The sequence below is a fragment of the Rhinolophus ferrumequinum genome, chromosome X (genome assembly GCF_004115265.2).
Source record: "Rhinolophus ferrumequinum isolate MPI-CBG mRhiFer1 chromosome X, mRhiFer1_v1.p, whole genome shotgun sequence".
Taxonomy (NCBI): Eukaryota; Metazoa; Chordata; class Mammalia; order Chiroptera; family Rhinolophidae; genus Rhinolophus; species Rhinolophus ferrumequinum.
Genome location: NC_046284.1, coordinates 111,778,213 through 111,801,883, shown reverse-complemented (window position 1 = coordinate 111,801,883; position 23,671 = coordinate 111,778,213). Strand labels below are relative to the sequence as shown.

The following is a 23,671-nucleotide window of genomic DNA, read 5'->3' as shown; positions in this document are numbered from 1 at the left end:
TGATTTCAGATGCAGCTATCAAAATCTCAGTCAGCTGATTTATGTTATGTGTTCAAGAACTTTCCTAATTTCCAATAAGAGTAGTCATGGTAAGAATGTAGGTTGATGCTTGGTGCTTCTCTCTATCTGAACTGCAGCTGTACCAACTACCACACAGAAAGCTCGTGTTTTGTGTCAGTCACGTCACATTATTATGTCTCAATTTTACAACAACCCTCCAAGGTAGGTGGGCATTACTAACCCTGCCATATAGCAGAGGAAAGTGGAGCTCAGAGTCACTCAACCTGGAACTTGCAGAGCTAGGATTCAAATCCAAGTGCGCCTATTTAAGAACCCATGGTTTATCTAATACACCACATCCTTTTCTTGGAGACCCTCTGGGATTATCTTGCCTCTAATAACATGTTTGCTCTAGGAACTCAAATTTATTTAGAATGGCAAACATCCTACCCTTTTTACATTTCTCTGTAAGAATTTGGGTGAAAAAAATCATAACAAATTTTTTTAAGGTAAGTAAATAATTTTTAAACTTTATAAAAAGTTATGCCATAACTACTATTCCCATAACTGTTAATTACTTAGACTTCCATAAGGCCAGGAAATCTTTTACAAGCAAAAATCTTTAGGCCAAAGAAAAACGTAGAGTAGACCTTAGAAAGGGCTGAATGATCAATTCTGGTTTAAAGGTACTAACAGAACTAAAGGAGTTGAGGAAATGGACAAATGAAAGAATAAAGCTACCATGTTTCCCCCAAAATAAGACCTAGCTGGACCATCAGCTCTAATGCATCTTTTGGAGCAAAAATTAATATAAGACCCGGTCTTATTTTACTATAATGTAAGACCAGGTCTCATATAATATAATGTAATATAACATAATATAACATAACATAAAATATATAATACTGGGTATGATATAATATAATGTAATATAATATATAATACTGGGTCTCATATAACATAATATAATATAATATGATATAATATAATATAATATAATACCTGGTCTTATATTAATTTTTCGCTCCAAAGGATGCATTAGAGCTGATTGTCCAACTAGGTCTTATTTTCAGGGAAACACGGTATTTAATCTCAAAGAGGATTCCGAGGTTACCAAAAGAGCAGTTTTCTCAATGTCCGGACAACTCAGCTAAAAGAAACAGAGTCAGAGACAAGCGTGCAGGTTGAACAGGGCTCCCCTTGATCATTTTATCCAAGCCCCTGGTTTAAAGATTAAAAAACCAAGATCAAAAGAGGTGTGAGGTCGCGCCCCATGATCTGCTACAGCAGGCAGTTTTCCTTTTAGAGAGCAAGCCACACGGGGCATCCCATCTTATTCAACAGCACTCTACTTAGACAAAGGAGGAGCAGTCAGACATTCAGAAAATTTTAAGTTGCGTGTGAAACACTAACATCCTAATGTTCCAGAATTACACGGAAATCAAAATTATGCTGAGCGCAAAACTTGAGCAGGAAATACCTCCTGTCCGAAGCCCAGTGCTCTTTTTACTGTACTGGGAGGGACAGGCGTGGCCGGGACTGCTAGAAGGGCTTGCGGCCCCCATTCTCCAGGCCCAGGGGAAGGACTAGGACAGAGGTACAAAGTATTTCAAGTGCCCTTAAAAATCTGACATTCCATGAGTGATTTTAAAAAGTCACAAGCAATTGCATCTGTGTAAAAAAATTAATCTGCTAACTGTACACTTCTGGGTGGTGAGTTTTTGCCAGAGCTTCAACACCTGCCACTCTCTGGGACCTTTCATTTGCCCCCTGACATTTCTCCTCTCCTCTCACCCTCATCTCTGCACATGCGCCAGATCTGCGGTTTTCAAACATCAACTCAAGAACTGGTAAGTGTCCATGACAAAGTTATCGCCGGTCATAAAGCACCAAGAAAAAGGTCAATGTTGTGAATCTCCCAGGAAGCTAAACGTGTTCCATTTTTAGAGTTGGAGATTACATTCCTTGTCCCAGGTGATGGCATTTGTAAAATAAAAATCAGCAGTCCCTCACATTAAAAGCCTTTTTGTGGTTTTGTTTTGTTTTGTTTTTTTGGTAGATGAGTCTGTGAAATTCCCAAGATTATGAAGAACCCCAGGGAGAGATGACTCAGGCCTGGGAAGATAGAGAGCGTGGGCCACGGTAGGTCATGTTGAAGCTAAATAAAGAGGATTCTTTTGGCCCTAAATCAGGGCTCCCTGTTCACTTACACCTTATCCTTAGCTTGTCACCACCAGATCTAATGACCTTCTGATGGGTCCCCCCCCAACCTCCCTCCTCAAGTGCTCATCATTTTTCTCATTGAAAGAATCAAAGGTAGCAGAGGGCTGAGGGGCCAAGGCTTTGGGACCATGCCTTAACAAGCGTCCATGGCTAGAGAAGGGGTTGGATAACTCAGCTCTCCTCCTTAATAAAGTCTACTTTGTCTATAATGCTTTTAGGAGGACAAAGGGGCACTTGAGCATGGTTTTCCGGCACGTTGCTATACCCGTCTGGATATTTACAAGTCAAACGGAAGCCGTAACTGGACTCTGCCTATCTGGGAGCTACAGGCAGTGGGCGGAGGGGGCACTGCTAGCCAAAAAAATGCCATGTGTAATCTGAGAGCTGAACGTCACCTGTTCCCTTCTTGCTTCCACATTCATTCCTAGCTCAGAGGCCTCAGTTGAGCACACTGTGGATGTAACAAAGGTTACTGTGTAAGTCTCTGCTGTGCATAGACTACTTTGAACCCACTGCGTTTCCCTTCGCATTTTTATTATCAAAGCTATAAACGGTCTCAGCATGTAGCAAAAGCAGGGACACTGAAGCCATTGGGCTGATGGAAGAATTCTAGGGCCTTGACCACAGAGAGCAGGTGACCAAAATCCCAAGGGAGGACACGCCGCCTCTGTACACAGGTGGACTTCCGGGTAGACTACAGATGCAAATGGCTACTGGGTACTGTGACTGTCTCCAAGCCAAGAGCCAGCTGAACTGAGCTGGCTACACACCTGAATGTCCCTCCGCTCCACTCATGAGTCAGTTAGTTTTCCTCATTGCAGGCTGATGGCTGTAGGTGGCTCAGGCAGGATGGCACTGCTCACTCTCTGTGTTTTAGAATAATTCACATCACCAAATACATCACTCCCATGAGGTTATGAAACATTTGTCACTGCCTCCTCACTTCAATTTGTTTACCCCCCACCTGTGTTTCTATAGTCTTCATGAGACTCTACCTACTGGCACTTTGAATGTTCGTAGCTTTTGCACTTACTGGATGTGATGGGGTAAAAGATGTGTGTGGAACCCATCAAAACTAAGTGTGAACCCAGCCACGGGACTGCCAAAGGCCAGGATTGCCCTGAAGAGGGCCGAGGAGGCAGAGGTGAGCACGTTGGTTTTGGTGTGGACCAACGTTTCTAACTGTGAAGGTCTGTCAGTGAACAGGACACCCTTGGTTTACATCTGGGATCAGACTCTTGGACGTACCAAGAAGGACAGGCCTTGCCACCAGCCCAGCCCATCCCCTAGAGAACTGTGAGATGATTTTGAAACCAGTGCTGGTTGCCAGCTTGAGCTTGTTTACTCAGCACAAACCTAGGCTGTGAGCCCTACGAGTCTTAGGTGAGAGGTTGGGAACCGGGGCCGGGAGGTGGGGGGGCGGGCACTGCAGGGAGAGATCTAGGCACAGAACCTCTTCTGAATTAACCACAGCTAAGGCTGAGTCTCCCGAAGTGCGGGAGGAAACCAAAAACGCTCAGATGATTGACTAGGTTCAAGACCCATCAATCAGAAGTACAACCGGCTTCACTTCCTTGTTATAAAGCGTTTGGCCCTAAGCACAATCTCTTTTGCTTGTTGTCACACATTTGAGAAATGCATATTGCTTCTCAAATAGTCCTGATATAAACTTTGATCATGATTTGTGTCCCTGAATAGGAGCCAGAGTGGCATGTGTCTCCACACGCACACCCCACAGCCTCATCTGCAGACTCGACCTTGTCATAACGGTGATCACATCTTCCTGTCCTATGCACAGGTAACGTCAGCCCCATCCCTGATCCTGAAGGCCATGTCTGAAGGTCACTGGTAAAGAGACACTGTCTGTAGGAGTGAGCTCTTGTGGCCCTCGCATGAAAGTTCCCATGTCAGAGCAGCTAATCCCAAGAGAGGTGAGAGACATGGCTGCTCACACACACGCTCAGCCAGTAGTTCATCTGGAACACTGCAAATGTCACTCACGGAGTTCTTTAAAGCGGGCAGGTCACAGCATACATTGTCCTATTAAACCTGGGAAATCACTCAACTGACCTGAAACGCTACAAGGACCAAAGGGGAAATTTAAAATATCAAAAAGGACGGAAAAACCAACAGCTCAAAGCCAGGGATCTAAGTGTACCCCCCAGACCTGTCCGAGAACCCCAAGAAATGATATCCTATCGTAAAAGGCAGAAATTTCAAACTAAGAATTCAATCACTTGTTTATAGAGATTTGGTGCCATAATAACAAAAATTTTGTGTTAATAGTCACTATTAAATGGTTCCATATATATCTTGAAAAGCTTTAGTATACAGAGCACACATTTACATAACATAGCATTAATTAAATTTCATGTTTGTTGTCCTTTTATTTAATACCCATTTAAACATTGGATATTAAATCTTGAGAGAGTATCTAATCTCAAATATAACCATCTTTTCTTGTGAAAATCAGACTCAAATTGTATCCTTTTTTTCTAGAGTGGGTAACTTGCCATCAGCCTGAGGAAGAGTGTTCTCAAAAGTCATGGAGACTTCCTTGGTCAATGTTTAAGTTAATTGCTTAAAATACATTTACTTTTTTGCATATAAAATCATTGGATTCCAAAAGCTCTGAAACCATTTTCAAACTACATTATATAGAGATTCTCAGAAAACGCGATGCGAACTCCAGGACCATAAGGCTGTACTTAAGGGGACACTGTCCTTGGCCCAGCAGTTCCGAATTCACCATCAGATTCTTGACTGGCCAGGCTTTCTCAGTTTCACCACTATTGATATTTGGGGTTGGACAGGTCTTTGTTGTTGGGCTGTCCTGTGCATTGTGGGATGTTTAGCAGCATCCCTGGTCTCTATCCACTAGATGCCAGTTGCATCCCCACTCCCACCCCAACCCCATGTTGTGATGAGACCAAAAATGTCTCCAGATATCATCAAATATCCCCTGGGGAGAGCGGTTGAGAACTGCAGATGTAGACCAATCTCATGCACTGAAATATTTGGGTGTATGGGTCAAGGAGACCGGGGTTCAAATTCAACTCTGCTATTCACTGGCCAGTTAATCTTGCCCAAATTACCTGGCTTTCTTTATCCCCTGCCCCTTCCCTATACAAATGAAAGTCATTACACCTCCTTTACACATGAGAAATGTACAAAATATTCAAGATAGCTAGTTGGCACCCAGTGACTGTTAGTTAGTTCCGTCTTTCTTTCCTCTTGCTGGCTCCCACTGCTGTTATTTCACCACTCTAACCTCAGGACGATGGTAGAGGGCAGATGTATATGCCCTTCATTGTACTGGAGGAACGGGTCTCACACTAGGACATTACATACGCAGCTACATTCCTCAGAAGCAACTGCCTGCAAATTGTACCTGAAAGAGGAGTCAAGGATTATAAAGGCATGTTCTGCCCCCAAATAGTCTTAGAAAACACTCCTAAGCCTTCCAAACATTTCATGACTATTCTATCACCACAGCTGTGATCATACTAATCAATGTCCAGGCAGGCCTCAATTTAAGAAAACTTTGGAAAACAATACACTTATTTCACACCTTAAGGGAACTTATTTGTATTACAAAATGATTCATTTACAAGCTCTTAGAGACTTTTCTTAATATATCTAAAGCATAATGCTATTTATAAAAGAATGGTTTACTAACAACTCAGAAACAACAATATAGTGGCTATTAGTCTAAATAAACACAACTATTTTATAAAGTAGGGCAAAGGGGCACTTCTAACCCCATACTTACAAATGAGTGGTGTATATACCTTTTTTGACATTGAGACCTCAAAGTGAGTGCTAAGGAAATTTCAATTCACTCTTGTTTTCTTTTTTAACAGTTTTATTGAGGTGTAATTTATATTCCATAAAGTTCACCTACTTTAAGAGTACAACTTAGTCATTTTTAGTAAATTTACAGAATTGTGCAACCATCGCCACAGTCCAGGTTTAGAACCCTTCCAGCACCGGAAATCAAGGACCGTATTTTGCCGGGTATAATGCACACTTTTTTGTCCAAATTTGTGAGGGAGAAATACGGATGTGCATTATACACAGGTAGTACTAATTCCGTATCTATATAAATGTTTTTAATTCTTTTATTTATGCTTATGAGTTAAAAGTGTAACTCTAGAAATCAATAATGATATCCATATGCAAAATAATACCCTGGAATATGATAATCGATTTTGTTGAACTTACGACGAACCTGCAACGACAGAGTTCTTGGCCTTCTATGCTGCTTAAATACCGTACATTTGTTACTGGTACCTAAAATTTCTTATACCTTGTATCTCTTCCGGTGTTTTGTAATTATTTGTTACATAAAATTTCTTGTTCCATAATATGTTAAAAAATAAATGCTAAAATTCCTTTATAATACAAAAAAAGTACCTAAATAGAAACAAATAAAAATTTGAATAAAAAAAATTAAAACGAAAGATTTTTTTCCCTGAAAGTTTGGGCCAAAAAGTAGGTGCTCATACATGGGAGTGCATTATACACAACAAAATATGGTAGCTCTTAATAGCATTCCCAGGGGTAGGGAAGTGCTTTTGCACTTCCTAGTCCAAAAGAATAGGCCTGGAGGCATCTGGGAGAGATTTAGGACAAGTTGAAGTTAGTCTCCATAGCTTCCACACCAGATCTGCGCTTCCTAAGTCCATCAACTTTAAAGCTAGTGCACTTGGCCCCCAGATTGACTAAGTGTGGGTCTGTGGGTCAGGCTGAAAAAATGGAGGGGAAATCCTCAGCTTCCTCAAGTGAAGAGGGTGTGGCGTCTACGTAAAGAGACGGAGTGGGGACAGTACGATGAGATTCAAATATTAGATTGGTGCAAAAGTAATTGCAGTTTAAAAGGTTAAATTGCAAAACTGCAATTACTTTTGCACCAACCTAATAGAATGGAAAAAATCAACAGTCAAAACAAAGAAGGCAAGCAACTGCAGAGGAATGAGAAGGGCTTTTTCTAAAACAATTAGTTGAAACTAGATTGCTTAGTTCCCAGGCTGCTTCCCACCTGGAAGCCTGCTGCCAGTGCTTTAGTGGGAAAAGAACTGAAAAGCTCCATAGTATTGAAGTGCAACAATAAATCCTGCCATGCCGTGGAAACTACAATATATGCCATAATAAAAATAAATGTTATGGCACTTGACTTCACGACCTATAATCTCTCATTCAATCGGAACAGATTCTTCCATCAGCAAGAGAAAACTGGACAATCTAATTTTCATTGCTATTCATGCGCAGGCCTGTGTTGGAACTCATCCATGTTTTCTATTCTGTTCCTTGAAATATGCCTGCATAGTTTGATACAAACAATATCTCACACTGACATCAACAACTTAGTTTGGGACCAACTGATTTCATTCTCAATTATCACAGATGACAGATGCTGGTAGCTGCCCACAAGAGATCTGAAAAAGCCATGTTCTCTAATTTAATATTATAATAATTTAAAATTATAGCTTTATTAAGAGGAAACACGCATATTTATAGCTAACACTGATGAATTCTAATGGCTTTCAGGACTGTGTTCTGTTATTCACTGCAACCCACATTTGGACAGCTTCAATTGTCTGAATCACTAACAAAACATTCTGGTACAAATAATTTCCTTCTTGATTTAAAGCAATGAACAGATGCCACAAAAGCAGAAGCAGCCCTGAAGAGAGCGAACCCCTCTGCAATGTCCTAGTCTCCTTGAGAGCATTCCTGCCTTTGGGCCTAAAGACATTTTGCTTCAAGTCCTCTCCTTCTTGGCCCCTGTGATGTTACAAGATTCCACTTTTCCCTTACATGTGGACTTTCTGCAGGATTTGGTCTTCAGTTCTAGGTTTTTGTCCCATGGTAAGGATTTTACCTTCTTGACTTTATCACTTCTAAGCAAACAACAACATTAATAATAAACATCTCTATCTTTTTGCTTTGCAGCCCACCAAGTGATTTACATAATTCTGGAAGATAAGATGAGAAAGTTGGTAGACATTTGGTATTGTTTACAGATAAAGAAGCTGAAGCTGAGAGACTATGTAGATTCTGAAAGCTCACCCAGTCAGGAAGCAGCAGAATCAGCAGCACCCTACCCAGGTCTGCAGACGCTGGCCCTGCATTCCTGCCTCCCGGAAGGTCCTAATCTCTACCTGCCACCCCTGCCCGCCTCCCCAGCCTCAACCCTTCATCCAGCACTGACACGGGAACGTCAGATCAAATGTCAACATGCTTAAATGAATTCACCACGTTGCCCCCAAACCAGTTCCTCCTCCAGACGTGCTTATTTCTACGCAAGGCTTTTTTTTTTCCCCAGCCACCTGACCATAAAATGTCACAACTAACAAATCTTTCTCTCCTCTTCCCCACTCCCAAATCCAGTCTGTTACTCAGGCCTAACAATGATTCTCTTGCATTGCTGCTTCCACATCTATCCCTTCTTTCACAGTCCTTTGGTGAGCAGCTTTAATTCTGGTTCTCTCTCACTGCCTCTCACCTCAACTATCAAATAATCTGACTACTGCCACCCGTCTTTCCTTCATGCCATTGGTCCCACAAAGTTCCGCCTGTGATTATCTGAATTTTTAGACCTGATCATGTCACCTCAGTGTCTACCACTTACGACTCCCACTGCCTACAGAATAAATGACAAATCCATCCTGCTCAAACTCAATCCAGCCCCGACTTCCATGTCCAGGTTCACCCCCACTCCATGCCCGCACAAATTCTCAACTGCAGCCAGGAATGCTAAGCTACCAGCGTTCCCCAGGTCATGCCCCTGCTTACCTCTGCCTCTACTGAAGCAAATCCAACTCCACCTCCAGGTAAGTGTGCCCCGCTTCGTGGAGCCTGCCCTAACAACCCGGGCACCAAGGAGCATCCCCAACTCTGAGCAGCACTGCTTTGCCTCTCAGCAGTCACGTCATTGTTACCTCACTTTTCATTTGCTGTCTTAGGGGCCCAAAGAGACCCAAAGACCCTGGAAGGCAGGCCTGTGTGTAAGGGTGCTGGTAACCATTCAGCCTTACACTTGAGTAGTAGGTACTCAAGTCTGCAGGGGTTGATTACATAGCCACCCATCATCGTTTCTCGAAATGCAAATAGCATATACATCAAATTACTAGCTTCAGGAATTATAGTTTTTTGGGATTACTATCTTCTTGGCAAAATGAGAGTGCACTACACCTCAGCATCTCTTTCTGGGCTCCCAAATACATACAACTGCTGCTTAGTTTCCACAGTATGAAAAGCTTCCATAGACTAACCCCCTCCATCAATGCCCCCAACATTTCCAAACTAGCTTGTCAGACTGAGAAACATGGGATTCGTATTGTGGCGACAGCCACCTTAGTCATCTCCAGACCCAAAGAAAATAAAGGTCCAAGGCCAATGTGCTTCACAAGCAAAGCACGGCCCGTGTATTCTGGAGGGAAGGGAACACCTCCTTTCTTGTGGGAAGCCCTATGGTGGTACCTCCACCGACATTTTACCCACCGGTCACCCTGCCTTAAAACGGGGCCCCAATACTGAACCGCAGTGGTAGAGGCAGAACTTCACCAGACTCATCCCATTGATTAATTCGCATTCCTTCTCTTTGACAGCCAATCTCTGCTCGGCTCTTCCCTGCCTTTAACCAGGACAAAAGCTACAGCACGCCAGCATTTCTATTATTATTGCTTCAGCCCGAGCTGTCAGAAGCTTTTGGTCTTCTCACAAAAAGAAGACCAAAAGCCCTTCTTTGGACTGGGCTTCTCAAAAGCTGACTGAGGATGTAGAACAGTTTCTGGAAACAGGGCAAGTATTTCTGGTCACAATGACACACCCTACCCGCAAGCCTTCACAAGTTCAGATCAGAGACTGCAGGTCAGCAGCTGCGAAGATGCGGCTCTATCAGCAGGGTCAGAAGACAATGGCACCCCGGCAGAGTAACCCTAGGTGATGAGAATACTCCTGTTGCACTCTGTTGCCTCTTACAAGGCCTGCCAACTGTCGGACCTTTGTTTTCCAAACTGAGCAGCCAACGCAAATGATGCTAGAAATCGTCCATGTTCAATCAACCCCTGATAGTAGCTGCCAGAGATTAGGGAAGGGGAGGGGGCAGGAAGCAGGTGGGGGTGGTTATCAAAGGGCAACAGAGAGATCCTAGTGGTAATGGAATCTGCTGTATCTTGATTGTGGCGGTGGATACACAAACCTACACCTGTGACAACATTACATAGAACTAAATACACACAGGTACGACCGTGTTTCCCTGAAAATAAGACCTAGCTGGACCATCAGCTCCAATGTGTCTTTTGGAGCAAAAATTAATATAAGACCCAGTCTTATTTTACTATAATATAAGACTGGGTCTTCTATAATGTAATGTAATGTAATGTAATGTAATATAAATTAATATAATATAATATAATGTAATATAATATAATATAATATAATATAATATAATATAATACAATGCCGGGTCTTATATTAATTCTTGCTCCAAAAGATGCATTCGAGCTGATGGTCCGGCGAGGTCTTATTTTCGGGGAAACAGGGTAGTAAAACTGGGGAACCTGGTGGATTGTATCAATGTCAGTACCCTGGTGGTGATCTTGCACTGCAGTTTCATAGGATATTACCGTTGGAGGAAACTGGGTAAGGTATGTGGATCTCTCTGCACGATTTCTTACAATTGAGTGTGAATCTATACTTATTGCAAAATTTCAAAATTGAATTGAAAAGAGGCAAATTCCAAAAGGTGACCCTATTACGTAGAATATGAGAGTGCTAACTTATGACCATGACAGGTACAAATGAAAGATATAAAGCTAAAAAAAAGAGTCCTTGAATCTGGACTTCTTAAAAGGGCTGTCACCCATGTCGGACCATCAGTGGCCTCAACCAGCACATATGTCACCTCAAACCACCCACGCATATTCCCAAAAGACCCTCCGACTTTTTTTTTACACAGAGACGTGAGCTACCTTCCCATTTATCATATGGTGGTATCTCGACCTTGGGAAAAATCATTCATGTTCTAAACTAAGTGGCAATTATCAAACCAAAGCTCATTTTAAACTCAAAGTCAAAACACTTAGTGCTGTGTTTATAATGAACTCTGCCATTCTGCATTTCACCCATTCACCTTTTTACACTAAGTACATAAATCATTGGAAAATATGAATGTAAGTGCTAATGCCCACTTTTACAAAAAGGTATATTCATCATTTCTTTTCATTAGAACTTGCAAGGAATTTCTCCTAAAACCATGGAGAGTGAAAATCCCAGGCATTGTGTTTTCATGTGGGAACCACCATCTCCCCTTGTTTACATAACTGTAACACCTAAAACCAACAGAGGGCTGCTAGCCTTGCATTTAAATAGCTGTGTTAGTTCTCACCGGGTTGCCTGAAGGGGCAAACATTGCTCTGCCGGTCTTTCAAAATTGTGCACAGAGAAGCAAGAACACTGTCCTTACTCACCGATGTCATTGCTGCGATCCGAGAGGTCCTTGTCCAGGATGCTGGATAGCGTACTGCCCACCAAGTCAATCTTTGGACCGTCACCCCTACATTAAAAACACAAGTCCAAGCATTTAATAATTGGTGTGTGTCCTTGTCATTTTGTCAGCTTTCTTGCTGCACACAGGATAAGGAGTGTGCTGTGCGTGGAGCAGGTGGCACTGTCGCCTGTGAGGAAGCCAGTGGGAGCCAACGAGCTATCCAGCCACATGGGCCTTGGTGCAAAGCGGCCGACAAACTGGATGCCCCCCTCTCCAGCACACATTTTCAAAGATGGCTATTTTAATAATGACTGTTCAGCAATGCACCTTCAGCCACAAACTCTCCTGCTGGTACACAGGGTACAACATGGGCCCTGCCTCCACCCCATGGCTAAATAAGAACCAGCAAACCATAACTGGGAGCTTTCCTTTTAAGGAGCAAGGAATGTAGCCAATGCTGCTTGTCAAAGGCTGATTACTTTTAACCTTGAGAAAAAGGGTTTCTGGCCTGGGGCTGAGGCAGCGGCCAGGCTGTTGACAGGCACAAGGTGTCGAGTTGAGATTTGGCAGCCCGAAAGCTGGCGCTGGGGCATAGGCCTGTAAAATTAGACAGCTCTTGGGTGGGTGCCCCCGTGCCCATCAGGACACGAGAGATTTCCCTCTGTATCTGGGCTAGGAGCAGCCCTTGGGGACAGGGACGGGCCTCCGAGATGATGAGAGAAACAGCCCACTCATGCATGAGCAGAAGGTGCCTCCAAATTTTTTCAAAAAGGGTAGCTCTTTGGGCCCTTTTGGGAGGGATGAGACCCAAACGAGATTATCCAAGGTTGGTGATGGCAATAGAATAGGAAAAGATCCTTGCCTATGAAATGAGAGAGGGAAGCCAAGCACTTGTTTCCAGGAAAGCAACAGAAATAGTCCATCTCATGGCTCCTGGTAGTTACCATGGCCTAAGGCCCAACTACACAATGAGTAGCGAATTTACTCACGGAGTACTTGTGAAATAGGTACCATGCTGGGGGTATTGAGAGGGCCAAGCCAGGTGGTACCTACTCTGGAGGGGCTCATGGTCCAAATGGGAGAAAGAGACAGAAGACGAGTACAAGCCCACATGGCTCGGGCTGTGTAAGATACAGGCCCATCCAAGTCCTATGGGGAAAAGGACTGGGTCAGTGCAGGGCGTGTGCACGGCAGTCCCAGGGCACACAGAGGACGTGGTGTGGCGGTTGGGCCTCAGAGGAAAAGAGACAGAGGACTTATCAGTAAGACACATGACTGAGCAAGGACCCAAGGATAGGTAAGGGTGCCGAAAGTGGCCAAGGGTCCCAAGGCTAAAGCCTGAGGTCCCCAGAGAATAGTGAGCAGAGAAAGGCTGGCAAAGGCCAGACTGCTGGGCTGAGTACTACAGGGTTCAGTTTGTCCTAGAGGTAACAGGGGACGAAGAAAAACTGAAGCAAGAGACCTATAAACCTGGAGGTAAGGGAGGGAGTTGACACAAGTGACTCCTGGGTTTCTCACTCAAGAATGGGTGGTAGGGGTAGCATTCGGTGTGACATGCATATCCTGTGACGGTGGAGAGGTCCAATGGAAGGAAGTAAGCCCCCGTTAGTTCTCAGAAGAACAAGACTGACTCTGAACCTCAAGCATAGCTTCAAGCACCCTCAACCAAAGATGAGCAGAGCTGAGAATTCCATGGAACCAGGGCTGGGCCAAACAGGTTGGCTTTCACCAAGAGAGTTGCTGGGCTTTGCAGAGCTTGGTTGAAATGAAAGTTTAAGGAGAAGGTGGACTACTGTATTTGGGAAGGGAAAGCAGCTTGACCTTCACAGCGGAGCCTTTATTTCCTACCTCACCCCAACCACTTAAGATGAGTTTTCCTCCTGAGCCAGGTTTCCAGAGCTGATTCTCTCTCCATGCCCTGGTCCCACAGGGCTTACTTCCTCAGACAGACCCTGAGCCAACAGGAATGGTGGGATTGAGGAAATTTATTTAAAAATATTTTATCAGCAGGGTCCCAGTATCCACTAATTTGAATGTAACTTCCGGAATGAAATGTTTTAGAAATGTAGTATTATTAGTAGGAAAGCATTTTCATTTTAAAAAGTTCTTCAGGGCCCTTAATATTATCTGGGGTCTATGGAGCCTGAATGATTTGGTGCGGTCATCCTCCAAACTAACAGATTGAACTCAAGTTATACTCAGAGCCAGACGGTTCTGTCCTTTGACAACACACCAAAAACCAAAACTTAAGAGAACACATGTTCTGTCTCGGGAGAGAGGTCACTCGGGCAAGGAACGTCCAGTTGATTTCACTGGGCCTTTTTTTTTTTTTTTGAACCAAGGAGGAAGACAGTTTGAGGTGACACCCTGGTGGGCAGCTGGGGAGAAAAATCAGAGGGGGTGTTGGTGGGCACAGGAACTGTGTGTGTCAGTCATCTACATCCCAGAACAAGTTGGCTGCTTCGGGAGACATGGTTTATTCATGTATTTTGGTAACTAGGAATCCTGGAGCCACCATTTCCCTCTTTGATTTGAAAACTAGAAGCTTCCAATCAAATATGAGCCTATCTCGGGGGACTGTAGAGAACCAAAGTATGCATTCCGGCACGCTCTGTTTTATTGAGCTTCACTTTATTGTGCTTCACAGATATTGCATTTTTTCCCCACAAATGGAAGGTTTGTGGCATCCCTGTAGAGAACAAGTCTATTGGCACCATTTTTCCAACAGGCTCAGATGATGGTTAGCACTTTTTAGCAATAAAGTATTTTTAAATTAAGGTATGTACATTGTTTTTAGACATAATCCTATTGTACACTCAGACTACAGTATAGTGTAAACATAACTTTGATATGTACTGGGAAACCAAAAAAATCATGTGACTTGCTTTATTGCAATATCTGCTTTACCTTTGCTTCATTGCGGTGGCCTGGGCCTGAGCCTGCACTACCTGTGAGGTGTGCTGCCGGCACCGTGCTCATCTTATCCGGGGCTGTGTTACTTTGCTACCCTTATTTCCCCTTTATTGTCATGCTGAACCATTTTCTTCTATATGCATTTTTGAATCTACCTCAGGCCTTTGGGGAATGGTGCAGGGTAAAAGAAGTAATTTTAAAGAATAGGATGTATATCAATAGCATTTAAAATGTTCATTTGCTTTGGACCAGTCTGGGAGTCTATGCTCAAGAAACAGTCTGAAATACCCAAATGGGTTTTGCAGATCAATATGTTTGTCACAGTCTTATTTGTAATAAAGAAAAACTGAAAAGAACTAGAATCTTTCATAAATGGGGGAATAGAAGAATAACCTGTGGTATTTGACGGTCTTTTATATAGCCATGGAAATGACATTCATAAACAGTTTATGACAACAAGGACAAATGCTTATGATGTTACAATGTCAAAGAACAAAGGCAAATTTAAAATGACATACAACTCAATGCATGTAAACTCCCGTGCCCTTCTGATATATTAGGAAGAGGGATTTTTCTTTTAAGACTGGAAGAATATTTAGTGGTTATTGCTGTGCAGTCTGATGGCTGATTTCTAGCACCCAGTTCAGCACCTTGTACATGGCAGGGGCTCAGAAACACTTGTGGAATTAATGAACATTTGCCTTTTTTTCCTGAAATGGGACTGCATTATGTATTTGTACAATAAATGCAATTGTTTTCCAAAAGATGAAGTTGTATGACATGCAATATAATCATACCTATGTGAAACTGACGAAACAAACCAAATCATACATAGGAAAAAGATGTGAAAGAAATAGTCCAAAATGTTAACAGTAGTTGTCTTTGGGACAAGATTATAGGTGAATTTTTCCTTCCTTTTAAAGTTCACTCTTAATAGAGACTTGCACAATTCACACAGCTTCTGTTTTCTCTCCTTTCTCCCCATCAAGGTAAAGGGAGAGATTGCCTGGCCCCTGCTACAAATTCTTTAAGAATCTCCCTGACCACAGGTGATCACCTGTGACCACACCTGGAACTCACAGTGTGGGGGGTGCGGGTGGAGTTACAAATCTTGACCTGAGAGGTCCAGGTCTCGAGGGACCACCCTGAAAATAGAGGCTGTACCATCCCTAAGTGACCCCTCACCAGATTCTCAGGAGCCAGTCACATTGTGACAGGAAGGAGACTGGGACCCCCCATCTCTCTGAGCACTAATCTCTCATGCCAAGAGCCAGCTACAGGCTTTAGCTAAATTTACCGTCTATACAGGGCCAGAAGCAAGCCTATTTTGAAAACACAGTAGGTGTAGTTTTAAAAAAGGTTCTGATCCTTCCAAGTAGGGAAGCTGCAGCTGGTGTTTTGACAGTGTTCAGACTGTGGGTGTGGAAGCATTTTACAATGTCTATTTGTAAATGCCTTTCACTATATTTATAGACTCTTACAACAATGCTAATGAATTTCAGTTCTGAAAAATACCAGAATTTCTGAAATTCTCCAAAGCACGTTTAGAGTGGCTGACGCCGTCAATGGTCCCTGTTCTCCTCCAGTCTGCCCAACACACAGGTACCATTTTGGCAAAAAGGATGTTACTAAATTCAACAAAAGAGGAAACAGCCCATCCTTTTGTAATTTACTAGCTCTTGTGAGGGTTTCTGTATGATGAATTTCTATGCCCACAGCCGTTAAATAAAAGGAGAAAATAGAAGAAAGCAGGCATATCACCATATATCCAAAGATGTTAGAACAAGGTTGCCCTCACTCATTTCTGATTTTTAAATCAAAAGAATGTTATTTTCTTGTATTTTTCTCAGCACTTTTGGCTATGGACACTTAAAAAAATGTGACATGGATAGGCAACTAGCAGCTAAGGGTCTCCTTGCTTTGCTAGGCAGGGAACCTACATCGCAGAGAACAAATTGACCAGCTCAAGGCCACCCAGCAGGACTAAGTGGAAATTACAATCCCATAGAAATAACAGCAGCGGCTACCATTTACTGACTGCCCACCATGAGCCAGGCACAAGGATTAGCCGCTTTCATACATTATTCAGTTGTCAAAACCACCCCCTTAAGTATCTACTCTGCCTGATGGACATGGAGTGGCGCCGTCCAGAGGCCCCCTCAGTAAAGGGCTGAGTATCTCCGCTGCCGGGAGTGCTGTCGGCCCCTCCAGAGACCATTGGAGCTGCAGAGAGCCTCCTCGGCCGAGGCCCACCCTTTCAAGGGTGGACTATACCCCACAGTATAAAAGTCCTGGCCAATTCAGCCCAACACAGGACAACCTGGAGGGGCCATTTTAGCCCCAAATTCCCCTTGGAGTTGGCTGAAGCTTTGGTGAGCCAGTGTCACAACCTGATGTCCCTCAGAGTCTGCTTCCTGGAGAATCCCACCTGTGATGCCCTTATTTTCATTATGTAGATCAGGAAACTGAGGCTCGGTGAGATTAAGTCACTTGCTGACAAAAGGTTATAAAAGTAGCAGAGTGGTGGGGTCTGGATTTGAACCTACTGATTTGACTCCAGAGCCCAAGCTCCTAACCACTTCTCAAGGCTGCTTCACTCAGCCTTCTGCTCATGGGGCTGGTAAGTCACAGAGGACGCCAGGAAGCCTGTGTCAGCGCAGCTCACAGCCAGCTGGGTAAATCACCTTTGCTCCCCAAGTTAAAAAGTACTAATAATAAACAAAAATAACACACCTGACCCACTCAGAGGGTGGGTCACTCAAGTCTCACTCAGACTTGAGACATGAGACAGGGTGCGTGCACAGTTGGAAACGTGGAAGATGCGCCATGTACATCCCTTGAGAACATGAGCTCAGCCAGTGGCATGGCCCAATTTAGCCCAAGTTGGGACAGTTAAGCCAAGACATGTGGCCTGGAAAAGGTGTTGGAGTACACAGGAAGCCAAAGCAAGCAAACAAGTAAATAAATAAATTAACAGCAGCATTAACAGCAGCAACAAAAACCACCAAAAAGATGCCACAACGCTTCTGGAGGTGAGTGGGGATGAAGGGAGAAAGAGTGATTGATCCCACCGAGGAAAAGATCCCAAGTCCAAATCATGATTCTTTTTGGCAGTCCTACCTTCCTGCCCTCAGAAGGATCCATTACCATAATGTCAATGTTTGGGCTTTAACTGCCTAAAAATTCTTACAGGGGGCAAAAGAGCTGAGAAGAGAAGGGAAGGAAAAGAAATAGAAAAGCTCAGTCCCCTGCGCTCAGGAAACCACTGAGATGCATACAGCAAATCCTCTCTTTTTCTCCAGCTTTTATCCACCCCCCGGGATTTGTCAACTTGTATGGATGACGGCAGATGTCGAATGTGAAGATCCTGGAGAAACGACTTGAGTTCCCTTGTCTCTTTCTTGTTCCAACTCTGCAACCATGTTTTATCACCTTCAACTAATATAAAACCACCATTTCCTGTCATTCACCTCCCTTGTCCTGGTCCAATCGTGCCCCAAGGATGTGAGGCCAACAGAAGTGACCACTTCTTTCCTGGCTTTCCTGCTTTCCTGGCTGCCTGCTCATACCATCTCAGACTTAGGCTCTGACTACTAAAACTGGGTACAGGTTACCCAGCTCAAGCCCCCATTTTATTTTGGACAAGGGTCCTATGCTCCAAGGGCAGGAGTGATGTGCCCAAGGCCACGCAGCTAATTGGTGGCAGAGCTGAGACTGGATGGAAGCTTCCTGACACCCAGTCCTATCTTTGGCCACCACACTGGGGATGACAATAATCAAAATGAGCATTCACATGCCCATGATTGATGCTTCTACAGATTTGTTTCTCTCTCAAATAAACAGCTATAGGAGAGCTCCACCTATCTGTGAAGGTAGCAAACGTGAAGTCGTCCTTCGGAAGTGGTCTGCATTGGGACGTTACTGCCCAGGGAGGTTGAATCCTTCCAGCAGGAAAGGACAAAATTGTAGCAGCAGTAAGCCGAGTTTCCTTCACTCATCAGCAGGAAGGAGGGCAGGGGGAGCCTCCCTCCTTTTTCCCAGAAATGCGGATCCAAAGGCCCTGCTGGTATCTGTGGCGTCCCTACATACCCACCTGGTGGCCAAAAATGTCTCAGGAAGCACAGGTACTTTTTGCCTGCGAACTTTCCATTTCAATGCGGGACAGCCTGTGCCAGGCCACAGGCACAAGGAGCGGGTACCAGAGTGGTTTTCCTGGCAGCTCTCCTTGCACTGCGTCCTTGTTTGGATGAGCACAAACAAGCTTGGCTATTTATAGTTGGTGAAGACACACTGGAAGGTGATATGACATTGCCCACTCAATTCCCCTCCAAATTTCTGTTCTTTGTGCAGACTCTGCAAGTGTGTAGGGAAACGGGCCTCCTTCCAGAGCCCATCCAGGGCACAACAGACCCACAACCCCATAAGGCAAAAGGATGATGACATTTGCAGCCCTCGTCAGCAAACCCACAGTTGGGCATCTCAGAGGGGCAAGGGGCTTTAAAGATGCCCAGAGGAGGAGGCATTCGTCATCTTGCAACTCAGAGAAAAGTTTGTGAGGTGCCACTTGGAAGGAGAATGTTTAAAGAAAGAGCTTGTGGAAAAAGCACTATATGACCGAATTATCCCTATGCCTGTGTGAGGTATCACTACCTCCTACTGTTTCCTTGCCTTATTCTGGCCATCGCTGTAGGAAACTCAACGTGTCTCAGTCTGGACTGGGGCTTAACCCTGTCATTATTGTTGGTTCTCGCTTCAGGGAATAAAATTCATTGTAGGTGTGAGTGGAAAAAAGTAAAGAGAGAAGGTTATACATACAAATGAAACGAAATCAGCAAATAATGCAGACATCCCTGCAATGTGACAAGGTATTTTTCCCTGTGCCCTATTGGGATTCCTGTGCTCCACAAATCAACTATGCTCCCTCCGTCCTGGCTCTCCTGACTCTCTCGCTGCCTCTGGGGGAGGCTGCTCAAGCTTCCACCCACTAGAGACCTGCTGTGCTATCTGAGGGGCAGTTCACGTTTCCTCACCCCCACCCTCAGAGCTACTGAGCAAGACCTGCTTGCCACCACGTGGGCACCCCCCCCACACACACACCAAGTTCACCCATTGAGCTTTCTCAAGGGAGAAAAAGAAGCACGCATGGATTCGCTGATTGCCTCTCAAATGCCCCGCAGGGGGTCAGGCGCCTGAGGTGTACTGGCTTGTTTAAATATGCATACCTGGGCGGAGTAGGCCTCACTGGGCCATTTTCAGAGACAAAAACTGAGACTTGGGGAGGTACACACCTTGCCCAAAGTCACAGGGTAAATAAGTAGTGGGGTTTCAACCCAGTGTGCCTGGCTTCAAATCAGTGGGTGGACGGGAACCATGTCTGGCCTGGTTACCAAAGTTAACTGCTACCTAGAACAGAGCTTGGCCAAGTGTAGGCGCTTCAATACCTGAAGAGAATGAATGACCGAACACACACACACACACACACACACACACACACACACACACACACACACACGGCTCCCATCACTGAACCCATATCTACACACCCATTTTTCATGTTTTTTCCATAACCAAGCTTCTCACAAGAGTCTACACATGTTTGACCGCCTACCCATTCTCTCTTCAACTCACCCCAAGTCTGTATCTTGTCCCCAACCATTGTACAGAAACCACTCGACTGGGATCACCAAGGGCCAACTAGTGACCAAAGCCCGTGGGCGCCCTTCCGTCTGTCCTGGTGCTCACGACGGCAGCGGTTCTCACAGCATGGTCAGCTAACCAGTAGTGACAGCTCTGGGAGCTTGCTAGAAATGCAAATTCTCAGGCCTTAAGCCAGCCGTACTGAATTAGAAACTTGGGGGAGCAGCAATCTAAGTTTTAATAAGTCCCCAGGTAATTTCAGTGCACACTCAACTGTGAGGCAGCACAATTGCTCCACATTTCTTTCTTCTAGCTTCCACGACATCACACTCCACCTACCCTTTTTAACGGCTCCACCCTATAAATAATGATTTCCCCCACTGTTGTTTTCACTCTTGCCTCTTCTCCATAGTCTCCTGCAGTGATTATAGCTATTCCATGCTTGAAACTGCCATCTATGAGCCAACAACACCCATCTCTGTACTTTCTAGCCAGGACCTCTCTCCTGAATTCTCTAAAGACATGTCCTGGTCCCGATTTGTAGAAAGGAAGGGAAACATTTAAATATCACACAATGAATCACTAGGGCTCTTTGAAAAGACATTTGGAATACTTGAGTAATCCAAACTTCAAACGATGGCCTCATCACCCAAGTGTACATTTTACCCACTTATTTAGGGAACATGTGCATGTGCTAGCTGCTTCTCTTCCTCTTTTTTTGGTTAATTGATTGATTAGTTTATACCTAAGAGTAAAGAGGTCTTTTTTTTTTTTGAGACTTTTTAATGAGAGTTTATTTGAGCCAAGCTGATGACATGCTATGAATCAAGCTCTCAAATGCTCTCAAAGAGGTCTTTTTTTTAATGCTTTTTTGGTGGGCATGGGGGTCTTTTTTTAATGCTTTCTTTTGGTGGGCACGGGGGCCAGAAGCATCCCAGAGCCATCAGGACCTGGAAGCTTGTTTCCTGCTAAATTGTAACCCCAGGGGCTGGAGCAGCAGGGATGTCTGTGTAAATCTGAAGAAAAATTAACTTCCACGTGGGTAGGGTGGTCTCCAGAGAGACATCTGCCCTTCCCTAAGCACTTAGTTGATGTTTGGCATCTAAATGTTTACTTAATCTTTGCCTCAAGCTAAAATGTCTCAGAGCTTAACAGTCACTTATCTTCCAGTGTTTCTCTGAAATCCAGGGCTCTATCTTCATTACAGGTAAAAATTCTGCAACTCCACGGCCCTCCCCCTGGATCCTGTGCTCCAGCTCTCAGTATAGACTCCAGCCCTTAGAAAAGCTACCCGAGCCCATGACGGCCATGTGGGCAATCCGTGCCAGTGCCAGACACCCCTTTAGACCTACTCCACCTCGGAACTTGTGAGCGCCGACCTCCCCTTTCTGACCAGCGTCTCCGCTATTTCTGGCCACTGACTTCTCCCACTCCATCCTCGCTCACCTCACCTCCTCCTTACACCTGCTGGCTTCACTTCCTCCCCCTCCATCCCAGACCCCCGTCTATCACTCAAGGGCCCTAGACACCAGCCCCACCCACCCGCAACCTGCCAGTCACTGACCCCCTCCATTGGGGAGCGGGGGCCGCTCCCTGCTGTAGCAGACAAGGGGCAAAGCTTGTCCTCTCCAGCTTCCTCGCTCTTTGGGAAGAAAAATAAAAAATGTTACAACTTGGGATGTCTGGGAAATTAACAAACCTGTTCTGGTCTAGCCAACCTGCTTCTACCTCTTTCCCTGCCGGGTTTATTTCCTTTTGAAGGCACACGCCTGCTCTGCCCCTCGGGTTTGGCTTGCTGCCTCCCAAATTTACTAGAGCTCAGGGCAGCCTGCTTCTCTCCAGCATTTCCTTGAATGTTTCTCTTTTTAATTTTGGACTCTCCTCACAAGTTTTAGGACCTCTTCTCACAGAGGTTTCTGAACATGTATTCATTAAATAGATAGTACACATTATCAGACACAGTACATCACATGTTCATGTGTGTATACCGCACACATACACACACAAAGGTTTAGGTATATTCTGTCATTTGAAATACATTTATGATCAAATATCAAAACAAGTGAGTAGGCGCCATATTTTTGAGCCTCCATTTTTTCAAGTGTAAAAGTAGGGTAGACACAATGCTCTTTGCACTATCACCACCTTAGTTATATGGATGGACAAGACGAGCAGATGCTGTCTGTGTGCATTGTGACATAATAACTGCAGTGTCCCCAAGGCACAGACTTTCAAAGGAGGCACTTATGGCCTAGAGGAATCTCCTATTAGCATTCAATTTTTACCTCAACTCTGATATGAAATGTGTTTTTGAAAAAGTGTTTTTCTCCTATTAAAATACTTTCTAGAAATTGAAAGAACATGCTTACCAGTGGGTAAGTACGTTAATGCCGTGCTTCCACTTGCTCAGAATGAACACACAAGTGCGCACTGGTATCCTTCTAGCTCCCCTAGACGTGATTCCTGAAAACTGTGACCTGTGATGCCCGAGTCCCACTATTACTAAGATCCGGAACAGGGCTTTGCACATAGTAGTTCCTCAATATATTTTTGATAAGGGAACATATCTAAAAATAACTCCCCTCTTCTTAAACTTCTGTATTCCTGTCTCCTAAAAGATGCCAGTTCCTGCTCAAATAGAAAGAAATCAATCTCTTCTGGAAGCCACATTTGGCAGTGAGCTTTCTCGTTGGTGAGAGGAAGCTCGAGCCCAGACACTGCAGCTGGAGCAGCAATGCCTGGTTCCCAACAAGAATAGCCATGACATACGTCCATGTGTCCAACTGTCCGGTCATTTATCTGTCCATCTGCCCATCCAGTCAGGTAAATCCTGGCAGTGATTTGGGTTCACACGGCAGACAATACCCTTTCTCCAGAGGACCACTAACACAAAACTGCTTCAGTGACGTTCACATCCCTACCTCGACTAATTTGGCAGAACTAAACAAGTTCATAAACCACTATATGAGTTGGTTGTCCAAGGTAACTGAAATATGAAGTGCATGAAGTACTGAGAATCAATAAGCCTTTCTTTGATCGTCTTTAAAAAGGTTTATGTTGAAATCCATGGCACACTAGGTAACTTAGAACATAACACACACACGCTGCAGAGCTTGCACAGAGGCTGGGCAGGATAACAGGAGAGGCTGAAGTGAACAAAATGTAAGCACTGGCACCTCCCCACTTTTAGGAACCATGGCATTCAAGTAGTGTGTTAAATGAGCCACTACCATATGCTCAACCCCAAAAAGCATGTGGAAATGACAAAACATACACTTGATCTGCTTGAAATGTGGCAAAGGAGTCCGGGGGTGTGAGCATCCCAAGTGGCACAGCATGGGGCCCGCACTAAGCTAAACATGGGGTGCTAGGCATTTGGAGGAGAGAGCATTTGTGACAGAT

The 23,671-nt window shown here is 44.4% G+C and overlaps 1 protein-coding gene across 7 annotated transcripts in view; it reads right to left on the bottom strand.

Annotated features, from left to right (window-relative positions):
* SH3KBP1 (SH3 domain containing kinase binding protein 1) overlaps positions 1 to 23,671 on the bottom strand; it is a 322,980-nt gene that overhangs the window by 23,473 nt on the left and 275,836 nt on the right. For all 7 annotated transcript variants that reach the window (XM_033112693.1, XM_033112681.1, XM_033112673.1 and 4 more), the window contains one exon: positions 11,700 to 11,785. In XM_033112693.1, coding sequence (XP_032968584.1) covers positions 11,700 to 11,785 — 86 coding nt within the window. The remainder of the gene's footprint in view (positions 1 to 11,699; positions 11,786 to 23,671) is intronic.